At 53.7% G+C, this 15,665-nt stretch overlaps 2 protein-coding genes across 4 annotated transcripts in view; one reads left to right on the top strand and one right to left on the bottom strand.

Annotated features, from left to right (window-relative positions):
• The window catches only part of LOC138754961 (prorelaxin-like), a 37,630-nt gene extending 37,087 nt beyond the window's left edge, over nt 1-543 (bottom strand). For 2 of the 3 annotated variants that reach the window (XR_011351967.1, XR_011351968.1), the window contains exon 1: nt 126-543. The gene's annotated coding sequence lies outside the window, so the exon portion shown is untranslated. The remainder of the gene's footprint in view (nt 1-125) is intronic. The other variant, XR_011351966.1, reaches the window with a different exon arrangement.
• Nucleotides 55-15,665, top strand: part of lsm8 (LSM8 homolog, U6 small nuclear RNA associated) — a 32,444-nt gene continuing 16,833 nt past the window's right edge. Inside the window, exon 1 of the mRNA XM_069920076.1 lies at nt 55-328. Within this exon, the coding sequence (XP_069776177.1) occupies nt 298-328 (31 nt within the window). The 5' untranslated portion in view covers nt 55-297. The remainder of the gene's footprint in view (nt 329-15,665) is intronic.

Below are 15,665 nucleotides of genomic sequence, written 5' to 3'. Positions count from 1 at the left end.
TGGGTGGAGGATCCTAACCTCAGCCCTTCATTGTCACCCCCGGCCCACAACCATGACTCCCCTCCCCGAAGTGAGAGGAGGGGGTGGAAGACCCCAGCCCCTGACCGACTGCACCAACGACTCACTGTGAACGCGGGCTGCGAGAGCACGACTCCCAATTCATCCACGTGACTCGAGATCGCGGGGAGGAGCAGTCGATGGACCTTTAATCGAGCCTGGCGGGGCGCCATTTCGGCTCTTGGCTGCTCGAGTCTGTTTACCCGTCAGCCCCGGCAGCGAGCGGGAATCGGCCCCAGAATGACGTCGGCGTTGGAGAACTACATCAACCGTATCCTTAGCACAAGGTCTGCTCCGACACAGAGGGGGTGCAGAAAGCTCGGAGCGGGGAGGGGGGTGGAGGGAGGGGGGGGGGGGGGGGGGAGGGGACCAGCAGCATCAACAGGGACGGACTGACCATGAGTGGTGACTGAGATCAGGTCCTGTACCCTTGGGTCACAGTGAACACTGAGATCAGGTCCTGTACCCTAGGGTCACAGTGAACACTGAGATCAGGTCCTGTACCCTAGAGTCACAGTGAACACTGAGATCAGGTCCTGTACCCTTGGGTCACAGTGAACACTGAGATCAGGTCCTGCACCCTTGGGTCACAGTGAACACTGAGATCAGGTCCTGTACCCTTGGGTCACAGTGAACACTGAGATCAGGTCCTGCACCCTTGGGTCACAGTGAACACTGAGATCAGGTCCTATACCCTTGGGTCACAGTGAACACTGAGATCAGGTCCTGCACCCTTGGGTCACAGTGAACACTGAGATCAGGTCCTATACCCTTGGGTCACAGTGAACACTGAGATCAGGTCCTGCACCCTTGGGTCACAGTGAACACTGGGATCAGGTCCTATACCCTAGGGTCACAGTGAACACTGGGATCAGGTCCTGTATCCTAGGGTCACAGTGAACACTGGGATCAGGTCCTATACCCTTGGGTCACAGTGAACACTGAGATCAGGTCCTGTACCCTAGGGTCACAGTGAACACTGAGATCAGGTCCTGCACCCTTGGGTCACAGTGAACACTGAGATCAGGTCCTGCACCCTAGGGTCACAGTGAACACTGAGATCAGGTCCTGTACCCTAGGGTCACAGTGAACACTGAGATCAGGTCCTGTACCCTTGGGTCACAGTGAACACTGAGATCAGGTCCTGTACCCTAGGGTCACAGTGAACACTGAGATCAGGTCCTGTACCCTTGGGTCACAGTGAACACTGAGATCAGGTCCTGTACCCTTGGGTCACAGTGAACACTGGGATCAGGTCCTGCACCCTTGGGTCTGAGCGAATGCTGGGATCAGGTCCTGTACCCTAGGGTCACAGTGAACACTGGGATCAGGTCCTATACCCTTGGGTCACAGTGAACACTGAGATCAGGTCCTATACCCTTGGGTCACAGTGAACACTGAGATCAGGTCCTGCACCCTTGGGTCACAGTGAACACTGAGATCAGATCCTGTACCCTAGGGTCACAGAGAACACAGATCAGGTCCTGTAGCCTTGGGTCACAGTGAACACTGAGATCAGGTCCTATACCCTTGGGTCACAGTGAACACTGAGATCAGGTCCTGCACCCTTGGGTCACAGTGAACACTGAGATCAGGTCCTGTACCCTAGGGTCACAGAGAACACAGATCAGGTCCTGTACCCTTGGGTCACAGTGAACACTGGGATCAGGTCCTATACCCTTGGGTCACAGTGAACACTGAGATCAGGTCCTATACCCTTGGGTCACAGTGAACACTGAGATCAGGTCCTGTACCCTTGGGTCACAGTGAACACTGGGATCAGGTCCTGCACCCTTGGGTCTGAGCGAATGCTGGGATCAGGTCCTGTACCCTAGGGTCACAGTGAACACTGGGATCAGGTCCTATACCCTTGGGTCACAGTGAACACTGAGATCAGGTCCTATACCCTTGGGTCACAGTGAACACTGAGATCAGGTCCTGCACCCTTGGGTCACAGTGAACACTGAGATCAGGTCCTGTACCCTAGGGTCACAGTGAACACTGAGATCAGGTCCTGTACCCTAGGGTCACAGTGAACACTGGGATCAGGTCCTATACCCTTGGGTCACAGTGAACACTGAGATCAGGTCCTGTACCCTAGGGTCACAGTGAACACTGAGATCAGGTCCTGCACCCTTGGGTCACAGTGAACACTGAGATCAGGTCCTGCACCCTAGGGTCACAGTGAACACTGAGATCAGGTCCTGTACCCTAGGGTCACAGTGAACACTGAGATCAGGTCCTGTACCCTTGGGTCACAGTGAACACTGAGATCAGGTCCTGTACCCTAGGGTCACAGTGAACACTGAGATCAGGTCCTGTACCCTTGGGTCACAGTGAACACTGAGATCAGGTCCTGTACCCTTGGGTCACAGTGAACACTGGGATCAGGTCCTGCACCCTTGGGTCTGAGCGAATGCTGGGATCAGGTCCTGTACCCTAGGGTCACAGTGAACACTGGGATCAGGTCCTATACCCTTGGGTCACAGTGAACACTGAGATCAGGTCCTATACCCTTGGGTCACAGTGAACACTGAGATCAGGTCCTGCACCCTTGGGTCACAGTGAACACTGAGATCAGGTCCTGTACCCTAGGGTCACAGAGAACACAGATCAGGTCCTGTACCCTTGGGTCACAGTGAACACTGAGATCAGGTCCTGTACCCTAGGGTCACAGTGAACACTGAGATCAGGTCCTGCACCCTTGGGTCACAGTGAACACTGAGATCAGGTCCTGTACCCTAGGGTCACAGTGAACACTGGGATCAGGTCCTATACCCTTGGGTCACAGTGAACACTGAGATCAGGTCCTATACCCTTGGGTCACAGTGAACACTGAGATCAGGTCCTGCACCCTTGGGTCACAGTGAACACTGAGATCAGGTCCTGTACCCTAGGGTCACAGAGAACACAGATCAGGTCCTGTACCCTTGGGTCACAGTGAACACTGGGATCAGGTCCTATACCCTTGGGTCACAGTGAACACTGAGATCAGGTCCTATACCCTTGGGTCACAGTGAACACTGAGATCAGGTCCTGTACCCTTGGGTCACAGTGAACACTGGGATCAGGTCCTGCACCCTTGGGTCTGAGCGAATGCTGGGATCAGGTCCTGTACCCTAGGGTCACAGTGAACACTGGGATCAGGTCCTATACCCTTGGGTCACAGTGAACACTGAGATCAGGTCCTATACCCTTGGGTCACAGTGAACACTGAGATCAGGTCCTGCACCCTTGGGTCACAGTGAACACTGAGATCAGGTCCTGTACCCTAGGGTCACAGAGAACACAGATCAGGTCCTGTACCCTTGGGTCACAGTGAACACTGAGATCAGGTCCTGTACCCTAGGGTCACAGTGAACACTGAGATCAGGTCCTGCACCCTTGGGTCACAGTGAACACTGAGATCAGGTCCTGTACCCTAGGGTCACAGTGAACACTGGGATCAGGTCCTATACCCTTGGGTCACAGTGAACACTGAGATCAGGTCCTGTACCCTAGGGTCACATTGAACACTGAGATCAGGTCCTGCACCCTTGGGTCACAGTGAACACTGAGATCAGGTCCTGCACCCTAGGGTCACAGTGAACACTGAGATCAGGTCCTGTACCCTAGGGTCACAGTGAACACTGAGATCAGGTCCTGTACCCTTGGGTCACAGTGAACACTGAGATCAGGTCCTGTACCCTTGGGTCACAGTGAACACTGAGATCAGGTCCTGTACCCTAGGGTCACAGTGAACACTGAGATCAGGTCCTGTACCCTTGGGTCACAGTGAACACTGAGATCAGGTCCTGTACCCTTGGGTCACAGTGAACACTGGGATCAGGTCCTGCACCCTTGGGTCTGAGCGAATGCTGGGATCAGGTCCTGTACCCTAGGGTCACAGTGAACACTGGGATCAGGTCCTATACCCTTGGGTCACAGTGAACACTGAGATCAGGTCCTGCACCCTTGGGTCTGAGCGAATGCTGGGATCAGGTCCTGTACCCTAGGGTCACAGTGAACACTGGGATCAGGTCCTATACCCTTGGGTCACAGTGAACACTGAGATCAGGTCCTGTACCCTAGGGTCACAGTGAACACTGAGATCAGGTCCTGCACCCTTGGGTCACAGTGAACACTGAGATCAGGTCCTGTACCCTAGGGTCACAGACAACACTGGGATCAGGTCCTGCACCCTTGGGTCACAGTGAACACTGAGATCAGGTCCTGCACCCTAGGGTCACAGTGAACACTGAGATCAGGTCCTGTACCCTAGGGTCACAGTGAACACTGAGATCAGGTCCTGTACCCTTGGGTCACAGTGAACACTGACATCAGGTCCTGTACCCTAGGGTCACAGAGAACACAGATCAGGTCCTGTACCCTTGGGTCACAGTGAACACTGAGATCAGGTCCTGTACCCTAGGGTCACAGTGAACACTGGGATCAGGTCCTATACCCTTGGGTCACAGTGAACACTGAGATCAGGTCCTATACCCTTGGGTCACAGTGAACACTGAGATCAGGTCCTGCACCCTTGGGTCACAGTGAACACTGAGATCAGGTCCTGTACCCTAGGGTCACAGAGAACACAGATCAGGTCCTGTACCCTTGGGTCACAGTGAACATTGAGATCAGGTCCTATACCCTTGGGTCACAGTGAACACTGAGATCAGGTCCTATACCCTTGGGTCACAGTGAACACTGAGATCAGGTCCTGTACCCTAGGGTCACAGTGAACACTGGGATCAGGTCCTATACCCTTGGGTCACAGTGAACACTGAGATCAGGTCCTGTACCCTAGGGTCACAGTGAACACTGAGATCAGGTCCTGTACCCTTGGGTCACAGTGAACACTGAGATCAGGTCCTGTACCCTTGGGTCACAGTGAACACTGGGATCAGGTCCTGCACCCTTGGGTCTGAGCGAATGCTGGGATCAGGTCCTGTACCCTAGGGTCACAGTGAACACTGGGATCAGGTCCTATACCCTTGGGTCACAGTGAACACTGAGATCAGGTCCTATACCCTTGGGTCACAGTGAACACTGAGATCAGGTCCTGCACCCTTGGGTCACAGTGAACACTGAGATCAGGTCCTGTACCCTAGGGTCACAGAGAACACAGATCAGGTCCTGTACCCTTGGGTCACAGTGAACACTGAGATCAGGTCCTGTACCCTAGGGTCACAGTGAACACTGAGATCAGGTCCTGCACCCTTGGGTCACAGTGAACACTGAGATCAGGTCCTGTACCCTAGGGTCACAGTGAACACTGGGATCAGGTCCTATACCCTTGGGTCACAGTGAACACTGAGATCAGGTCCTATACCCTTGGGTCACAGTGAACACTGAGATCAGGTCCTGCACCCTTGGGTCACAGTGAACACTGAGATCAGGTCCTGTACCCTAGGGTCACAGAGAACACAGATCAGGTCCTGTACCCTTGGGTCACAGTGAACACTGGGATCAGGTCCTATACCCTTGGGTCACAGTGAACACTGAGATCAGGTCCTATACCCTTGGGTCACAGTGAACACTGAGATCAGGTCCTGTACCCTTGGGTCACAGTGAACACTGGGATCAGGTCCTGCACCCTTGGGTCTGAGCGAATGCTGGGATCAGGTCCTGTACCCTAGGGTCACAGTGAACACTGGGATCAGGTCCTATACCCTTGGGTCACAGTGAACACTGAGATCAGGTCCTATACCCTTGGGTCACAGTGAACACTGAGATCAGGTCCTGCACCCTTGGGTCACAGTGAACACTGAGATCAGGTCCTGTACCCTAGGGTCACAGAGAACACAGATCAGGTCCTGTACCCTTGGGTCACAGTGAACACTGAGATCAGGTCCTGTACCCTAGGGTCACAGTGAACACTGAGATCAGGTCCTGCACCCTTGGGTCACAGTGAACACTGAGATCAGGTCCTGTACCCTAGGGTCACAGTGAACACTGGGATCAGGTCCTATAACCTTGGGTCACAGTGAACACTGAGATCAGGTCCTATACCCTTGGGTCACAGTGAACACTGAGATCAGGTCCTGCACCCTTGGGTCACAGTGAACACTGGGATCAGGTCCTATACCCTAGGGTCACAGTGAACACTGGGATCAGGTCCTGTATCCTAGGGTCACAGTGAACACTGGGATCAGGTCCTATACCCTTGGGTCACAGTGAACACTGAGATCAGGTCCTGTACCCTAGGGTCACAGTGAACACTGAGATCAGGTCCTGCACCCTTGGGTCACAGTGAACACTGAGATCAGGTCCTGCACCCTAGGGTCACAGTGAACACTGAGATCAGGTCCTGTACCCTAGGGTCACAGTGAACACTGAGATCAGGTCCTGTACCCTTGGGTCACAGTGAACACTGAGATCAGGTCCTGTACCCTAGGGTCACAGTGAACACTGAGATCAGGTCCTGTACCCTTGGGTCACAGTGAACACTGAGATCAGGTCCTGTACCCTTGGGTCACAGTGAACACTGGGATCAGGTCCTGCACCCTTGGGTCTGAGCGAATGCTGGGATCAGGTCCTGTACCCTAGGGTCACAGTGAACACTGGGATCAGGTCCTATACCCTTGGGTCACAGTGAACACTGAGATCAGGTCCTATACCCTTGGGTCACAGTGAACACTGAGATCAGGTCCTGCACCCTTGGGTCACAGTGAACACTGAGATCAGGTCCTGTACCCTAGGGTCACAGAGAACACAGATCAGGTCCTGTACCCTTGGGTCACAGTGAACACTGAGATCAGGTCCTGTACCCTAGGGTCACAGTGAACACTGAGATCAGGTCCTGCACCCTTGGGTCACAGTGAACACTGAGATCAGGTCCTGTACCCTAGGGTCACAGTGAACACTGGGATCAGGTCCTATACCCTTGGGTCACAGTGAACACTGAGATCAGGTCCTATACCCTTGGGTCACAGTGAACACTGAGATCAGGTCCTGCACCCTTGGGTCACAGTGAACACTGAGATCAGGTCCTGTACCCTAGGGTCACAGTGAACACTGAGATCAGGTCCTGTACCCTAGGGTCACAGTGAACACTGGGATCAGGTCCTATACCCTTGGGTCACAGTGAACACTGAGATCAGGTCCTGTACCCTAGGGTCACAGTGAACACTGAGATCAGGTCCTGCACCCTTGGGTCACAGTGAACACTGAGATCAGGTCCTGCACCCTAGGGTCACAGTGAACACTGAGATCAGGTCCTGTACCCTAGGGTCACAGTGAACACTGAGATCAGGTCCTGTACCCTTGGGTCACAGTGAACACTGAGATCAGGTCCTGTACCCTAGGGTCACAGTGAACACTGAGATCAGGTCCTGTACCCTTGGGTCACAGTGAACACTGAGATCAGGTCCTGTACCCTTGGGTCACAGTGAACACTGGGATCAGGTCCTGCACCCTTGGGTCTGAGCGAATGCTGGGATCAGGTCCTGTACCCTAGGGTCACAGTGAACACTGGGATCAGGTCCTATACCCTTGGGTCACAGTGAACACTGAGATCAGGTCCTATACCCTTGGGTCACAGTGAACACTGAGATCAGGTCCTGCACCCTTGGGTCACAGTGAACACTGAGATCAGGTCCTGTACCCTAGGGTCACAGAGAACACAGATCAGGTCCTGTACCCTTGGGTCACAGTGAACACTGAGATCAGGTCCTGTACCCTAGGGTCACAGTGAACACTGAGATCAGGTCCTGCACCCTTGGGTCACAGTGAACACTGAGATCAGGTCCTGTACCCTAGGGTCACAGTGAACACTGGGATCAGGTCCTATACCCTTGGGTCACAGTGAACACTGAGATCAGGTCCTATACCTTTGGGTCACAGTGAACACTGAGATCAGGTCCTGCACCCTTGGGTCACAGTGAACACTGAGATCAGGTCCTGTACCCTAGGGTCACAGAGAACACAGATCAGGTCCTGTACCCTTGGGTCACAGTGAACACTGGGATCAGGTCCTATACCCTTGGGTCACAGTGAACACTGAGATCAGGTCCTATACCCTTGGGTCACAGTGAACACTGAGATCAGGTCCTGTACCCTTGGGTCACAGTGAACACTGGGATCAGGTCCTGCACCCTTGGGTCTGAGCGAATGCTGGGATCAGGTCCTGTACCCTAGGGTCACAGTGAACACTGGGATCAGGTCCTATACCCTTGGGTCACAGTGAACACTGAGATCAGGTCCTATACCCTTGGGTCACAGTGAACACTGAGATCAGGTCCTGCACCCTTGGGTCACAGTGAACACTGAGATCAGGTCCTGTACCCTAGGGTCACAGTGAACACTGAGATCAGGTCCTGTACCCTAGGGTCACAGTGAACACTGGGATCAGGTCCTATACCCTTGGGTCACAGTGAACACTGAGATCAGGTCCTGTACCCTAGGGTCACAGTGAACACTGAGATCAGGTCCTGCACCCTTGGGTCACAGTGAACACTGAGATCAGGTCCTGCACCCTAGGGTCACAGTGAACACTGAGATCAGGTCCTGTACCCTAGGGTCACAGTGAACACTGAGATCAGGTCCTGTACCCTTGGGTCACAGTGAACACTGAGATCAGGTCCTGTACCCTAGGGTCACAGTGAACACTGAGATCAGGTCCTGTACCCTTGGGTCACAGTGAACACTGAGATCAGGTCCTGTACCCTTGGGTCACAGTGAACACTGGGATCAGGTCCTGCACCCTTGGGTCTGAGCGAATGCTGGGATCAGGTCCTGTACCCTAGGGTCACAGTGAACACTGGGATCAGGTCCTATACCCTTGGGTCACAGTGAACACTGAGATCAGGTCCTATACCCTTGGGTCACAGTGAACACTGAGATCAGGTCCTGCACCCTTGGGTCACAGTGAACACTGAGATCAGGTCCTGTACCCTAGGGTCACAGAGAACACAGATCAGGTCCTGTACCCTTGGGTCACAGTGAACACTGAGATCAGGTCCTGTACCCTAGGGTCACAGTGAACACTGAGATCAGGTCCTGCACCCTTGGGTCACAGTGAACACTGAGATCAGGTCCTGTACCCTAGGGTCACAGTGAACACTGGGATCAGGTCCTATACCCTTGGGTCACAGTGAACACTGAGATCAGGTCCTATACCCTTGGGTCACAGTGAACACTGAGATCAGGTCCTGCACCCTTGGGTCACAGTGAACACTGAGATCAGGTCCTGTACCCTAGGGTCACAGAGAACACAGATCAGGTCCTGTACCCTTGGGTCACAGTGAACACTGGGATCAGGTCCTATACCCTTGGGTCACAGTGAACACTGAGATCAGGTCCTATACCCTTGGGTCACAGTGAACACTGAGATCAGGTCCTGTACCCTTGGGTCACAGTGAACACTGGGATCAGGTCCTGCACCCTTGGGTCTGAGCGAATGCTGGGATCAGGTCCTGTACCCTAGGGTCACAGTGAACACTGGGATCAGGTCCTATACCCTTGGGTCACAGTGAACACTGAGATCAGGTCCTATACCCTTGGGTCACAGTGAACACTGAGATCAGGTCCTGCACCCTTGGGTCACAGTGAACACTGAGATCAGGTCCTGTACCCTAGGGTCACAGAGAACACAGATCAGGTCCTGTACCCTTGGGTCACAGTGAACACTGAGATCAGGTCCTGTACCCTAGGGTCACAGTGAACACTGAGATCAGGTCCTGCACCCTTGGGTCACAGTGAACACTGAGATCAGGTCCTGTACCCTAGGGTCACAGTGAACACTGGGATCAGGTCCTATACCCTTGGGTCACAGTGAACACTGAGATCAGGTCTTGTACCCTAGGGTCACAGTGAACACTGAGATCAGGTCCTGCACCCTTGGGTCACAGTGAACACTGAGATCAGGTCCTGCACCCTAGGGTCACAGTGAACACTGAGATCAGGTCCTGTACCCTAGGGTCACAGTGAACACTGAGATCAGGTCCTGTACCCTTGGGTCACAGTGAACACTGAGATCAGGTCCTGTACCCTTGGGTCACAGTGAACACTGAGATCAGGTCCTGTACACTAGGGTCACAGTGAACACTGAGATCAGGTCCTGTACCCTTGGGTCACAGTGAACACTGAGATCAGGTCCTGTACCCTTGGGTCACAGTGAACACTGGGATCAGGTCCTGCACCCTTGGGTCTGAGCGAATGCTGGGATCAGGTCCTGTACCCTAGGGTCACAGTGAACACTGGGATCAGGTCCTATACCCTTGGGTCACAGTGAACACTGAGATCAGGTCCTGCACCCTTGGGTCTGAGCGAATGCTGGGATCAGGTCCTGTACCCTAGGGTCACAGTGAACACTGGGATCAGGTCCTATACCCTTGGGTCACAGTGAACACTGAGATCAGGTCCTGTACCCTAGGGTCACAGTGAACACTGAGATCAGGTCCTGCACCCTTGGGTCACAGTGAACACTGAGATCAGGTCCTGTACCCTAGGGTCACAGAGAACACTGGGATCAGGTCCTGCACCCTTGGGTCACAGTGAACACTGAGATCAGGTCCTGCACCCTAGGGTCACAGTGAACACTGAGATCAGGTCCTGTACCCTAGAGTCACAGTGAACACTGAGATCAGGTCCTGTACCCTTGGGTCACAGTGAACACTGAGATCAGGTCCTGTACCCTAGGGTCACAGAGAACACAGATCAGGTCCTGTACCCTTGGGTCACAGTGAACACTGAGATCAGGTCCTGTACCCTAGGGTCACAGTGAACACTGGGATCAGGTCCTATACCCTTGGGTCACAGTGAACACTGAGATCAGGTCCTATACCCTTGGGTCACAGTGAACACTGAGATCAGGTCCTGCACCCTTGGGTCACAGTGAACACTGAGATCAGGTCCTGTACCCTAGGGTCACAGAGAACACAGATCAGGTCCTGTACCCTTGGGTCACAGTGAACACTGAGATCAGGTCCTATACCCTTGGGTCACAGTGAACACTGAGATCAGGTCCTATACCCTTGGGTCACAGTGAACACTGAGATCAGGTCCTGTACCCTAGGGTCACAGTGAACACTGGGATCAGGTCCTATACCCTTGGGTCACAGTGAACACTGAGATCAGGTCCTGTACCCTAGGGTCACAGTGAACACTGAGATCAGGTCCTGCACCCTTGGGTCACAGTGAACACTGAGATCAGGTCCTGCACCCTAGGGTCACAGTGAACACTGAGATCAGGTCCTGTACCCTAGGGTCACAGTGAACACTGAGATCAGGTCCTGTACCCTTGGGTCACAGTGAACACTGAGATCAGGTCCTGTACCCTAGGGTCACAGTGAACACTGAGATCAGGTCCTGTACCCTTGGGTCACAGTGAACACTGAGATCAGGTCCTGTACCCTTGGGTCACAGTGAACACTGGGATCAGGTCCTGCACCCTTGGGTCTGAGCGAATGCTGGGATCAGGTCCTGTACCCTAGGGTCACAGTGAACACTGGGATCAGGTCCTATACCCTTGGGTCACAGTGAACACTGAGATCAGGTCCTATACCTTTGGGTCACAGTGAACACTGAGATCAGGTCCTGCACCCTTGGGTCACAGTGAACACTGAGATCAGGTCCTGTACCCTAGGGTCACAGAGAACACAGATCAGGTCCTGTACCCTTGGGTCACAGTGAACACTGAGATCAGGTCCTGTACCCTAGGGTCACAGTGAACACTGAGATCAGGTCCTGCACCCTTGGGTCACAGTGAACACTGAGATCAGGTCCTGTACCCTAGGGTCACAGTGAACACTGGGATCAGGTCCTATACCCTTGGGTCACAGTGAACACTGAGATCAGGTCCTATACCCTTGGGTCACAGTGAACACTGAGATCAGGTCCTGCACCCTTGGGTCACAGTGAACACTGAGATCAGGTCCTGTACCCTAGGGTCCCAGAGAACACAGATCAGGTCCTGTACCCTTGGGTCACAGTGAACACTGGGATCAGGTCCTATACCCTTGGGTCACAGTGAACACTGAGATCAGGTCCTATACCCTTGGGTCACAGTGAACACTGAGATCAGGTCCTGTACCCTTGGGTCACAGTGAACACTGGGATCAGGTCCTGCACCCTTGGGTCTGAGCGAATGCTGGGATCAGGTCCTGTACCCTAGGGTCACAGTGAACACTGGGATCAGGTCCTATACCCTTGGGTCACAGTGAACACTGAGATCAGGTCCTATACCCTTGGGTCACAGTGAACACTGAGATCAGGTCCTGCACCCTTGGGTCACAGTGAACACTGAGATCAGGTCCTGTACCCTAGGGTCACAGAGAACACAGATCAGGTCCTGTACCCTTGGGTCACAGTGAACACTGAGATCAGGTCCTGTACCCTAGGGTCACAGTGAACACTGAGATCAGGTCCTGCACCCTTGGGTCACAGTGAACACTGAGATCAGGTCCTGTACCCTAGGGTCACAGTGAACACTGGGATCAGGTCCTATACCCTTGGGTCACAGTGAACACTGAGATCAGGTCCTGTACCCTAGGGTCACAGTGAACACTGAGATCAGGTCCTGCACCCTTGGGTCACAGTGAACACTGAGATCAGGTCCTGCACCCTAGGGTCACAGTGAACACTGAGATCAGGTCCTGTACCCTAGGGTCACAGTGAACACTGAGATCAGGTCCTGTACCCTTGGGTCACAGTGAACACTGAGATCAGGTCCTGTACCCTTGGGTCACAGTGAACACTGAGATCAGGTCCTGTACCCTAGGGTCACAGTGAACACTGAGATCAGGTCCTGTACCCTTGGGTCACAGTGAACACTGAGATCAGGTCCTGTACCCTTGGGTCACAGTGAACACTGGGATCAGGTCCTGCACCCTTGGGTCTGAGCGAATGCTGGGATCAGGTCCTGTACCCTAGGGTCACAGTGAACACTGGGATCAGGTCCTATACCCTTGGGTCACAGTGAACACTGAGATCAGGTCCTGCACCCTTGGGTCTGAGCGAATGCTGGGATCAGGTCCTGTACCCTAGGGTCACAGTGAACACTGGGATCAGGTCCTATACCCTTGGGTCACAGTGAACACTGAGATCAGGTCCTGTACCCTAGGGTCACAGTGAACACTGAGATCAGGTCCTGCACCCTTGGGTCACAGTGAACACTGAGATCAGGTCCTGTACCCTAGGGTCACAGAGAACACTGGGATCAGGTCCTGCACCCTTGGGTCACAGTGAACACTGAGATCAGGTCCTGCACCCTAGGGTCACAGTGAACACTGAGATCAGGTCCTGTACCCTAGGGTCACAGTGAACACTGAGATCAGGTCCTGTACCCTTGGGTCACAGTGAACACTGAGATCAGGTCCTGTACCCTAGGGTCACAGAGAACACAGATCAGGTCCTGTACCCTTGGGTCACAGTGAACACTGAGATCAGGTCCTGTACCCTAGGGTCACAGTGAACACTGGGATCAGGTCCTATACCCTTGGGTCACAGTGAACACTGAGATCAGGTCCTATACCCTTGGGTCACAGTGAACACTGAGATCAGGTCCTGCACCCTTGGGTCACAGTGAACACTGAGATCAGGTCCTGTACCCTAGGGTCACAGAGAACACAGATCAGGTCCTGTACCCTTGGGTCACAGTGAACACTGAGATCAGGTCCTATACCCTTGGGTCACAGTGAACACTGAGATCAGGTCCTATACCCTTGGGTCACAGTGAACACTGAGATCAGGTCCTGTACCCTAGGGTCACAGTGAACACTGGGATCAGGTCCTATACCCTTGGGTCACAGTGAACACTGAGATCAGGTCCTGTACCCTAGGGTCACAGTGAACACTGAGATCAGGTCCTGCACCCTTGGGTCACAGTGAACACTGAGATCAGGTCCTGCACCCTAGGGTCACAGTGAACACTGAGATCAGGTCCTGTACCCTAGGGTCACAGTGAACACTGAGATCAGGTCCTGTACCCTTGGGTCACAGTGAACACTGAGATCAGGTCCTGTACCCTAGGGTCACAGTGAACACTGAGATCAGGTCCTGTACCCTTGGGTCACAGTGAACACTGAGATCAGGTCCTGTACCCTTGGGTCACAGTGAACACTGGGATCAGGTCCTGCACCCTTGGGTCTGAGCGAATGCTGGGATCAGGTCCTGTACCCTAGGGTCACAGTGAACACTGGGATCAGGTCCTATACCCTTGGGTCACAGTGAACACTGAGATCAGGTCCTATACCCTTGGGTCACAGTGAACACTGAGATCAGGTCCTGCACCCTTGGGTCACAGTGAACACTGAGATCAGGTCCTGTACCCTAGGGTCACAGAGAACACAGATCAGGTCCTGTACCCTTGGGTCACAGTGAACACTGAGATCAGGTCCTGTACCCTAGGGTCACAGTGAACACTGAGATCAGGTCCTGCACCCTTGGGTCACAGTGAACACTGAGATCAGGTCCTGTACCCTAGGGTCACAGTGAACACTGGGATCAGGTCCTATACCCTTGGGTCACAGTGAACACTGAGATCAGGTCCTATACCCTTGGGTCACAGTGAACACTGAGATCAGGTCCTGCACCCTTGGGTCACAGTGAACACTGAGATCAGGTCCTGTACCCTAGGGTCACAGAGAACACAGATCAGGTCCTGTACCCTTGGGTCACAGTGAACACTGGGATCAGGTCCTATACCCTTGGGTCACAGTGAACACTGAGATCAGGTCCTATACCCTTGGGTCACAGTGAACACTGAGATCAGGTCCTGTACCCTTGGGTCACAGTGAACACTGGGATCAGGTCCTGCACCCTTGGGTCTGAGCGAATGCTGGGATCAGGTCCTGTACCCTAGGGTCACAGTGAACACTGGGATCAGGTCCTATACCCTTGGGTCACAGTGAACACTGAGATCAGGTCCTATACCCTTGGGTCACAGTGAACACTGAGATCAGGTCCTGCACCCTTGGGTCACAGTGAACACTGAGATCAGGTCCTGTACCCTAGGGTCACAGAGAACACAGATCAGGTCCTGTACCCTTGGGTCACAGTGAACACTGAGATCAGGTCCTGTACCCTAGGGTCACAGTGAACACTGAGATCAGGTCCTGCACCCTTGGGTCACAGTGAACACTGAGATCAGGTCCTGTACCCTAGGGTCACAGTGAACACTGGGATCAGGTCCTATACCCTTGGGTCACAGTGAACACTGAGATCAGGTCCTGTACCCTAGGGTCACAGTGAACACTGAGATCAGGTCCTGCACCCTTGGGTCACAGTGAACACTGAGATCAGGTCCTGCACCCTAGGGTCACAGTGAACACTGAGATCAGGTCCTGTACCCTAGGGTCACAGTGAACACTGAGATCAGGTCCTGTACCCTTGGGTCACAGTGAACACTGAGATCAGGTCCTGTACCCTTGGGTCACAGTGAACACTGAGATCAGGTCCTGTACCCTAGGGTCACAGTGAACACTGAGATCAGGTCCTGTACCCTTGGGTCACAGTGAACACTGAGATCAGGTCCTGTACCCTTGGGTCACAGTGAACACTGGGATCAGGTCCTGCACCCTTGGGTCTGAGCGAATGCTGGGATCAGGTCCTGTACCCTAGGGTCACAGTGAACACTGGGATCAGGTCCTATACCCTTGGGTCACAGTGAACACTGAGATCAGGTC

The sequence above is a fragment of the Narcine bancroftii genome, chromosome 1 (genome assembly GCF_036971445.1).
Source record: "Narcine bancroftii isolate sNarBan1 chromosome 1, sNarBan1.hap1, whole genome shotgun sequence".
Classification (NCBI taxonomy): Eukaryota; Metazoa; Chordata; class Chondrichthyes; order Torpediniformes; family Narcinidae; genus Narcine; species Narcine bancroftii.
Note: the sequence above shows the minus strand (reverse complement) of the source record. Positions and strands in the feature narration are given on the sequence as shown.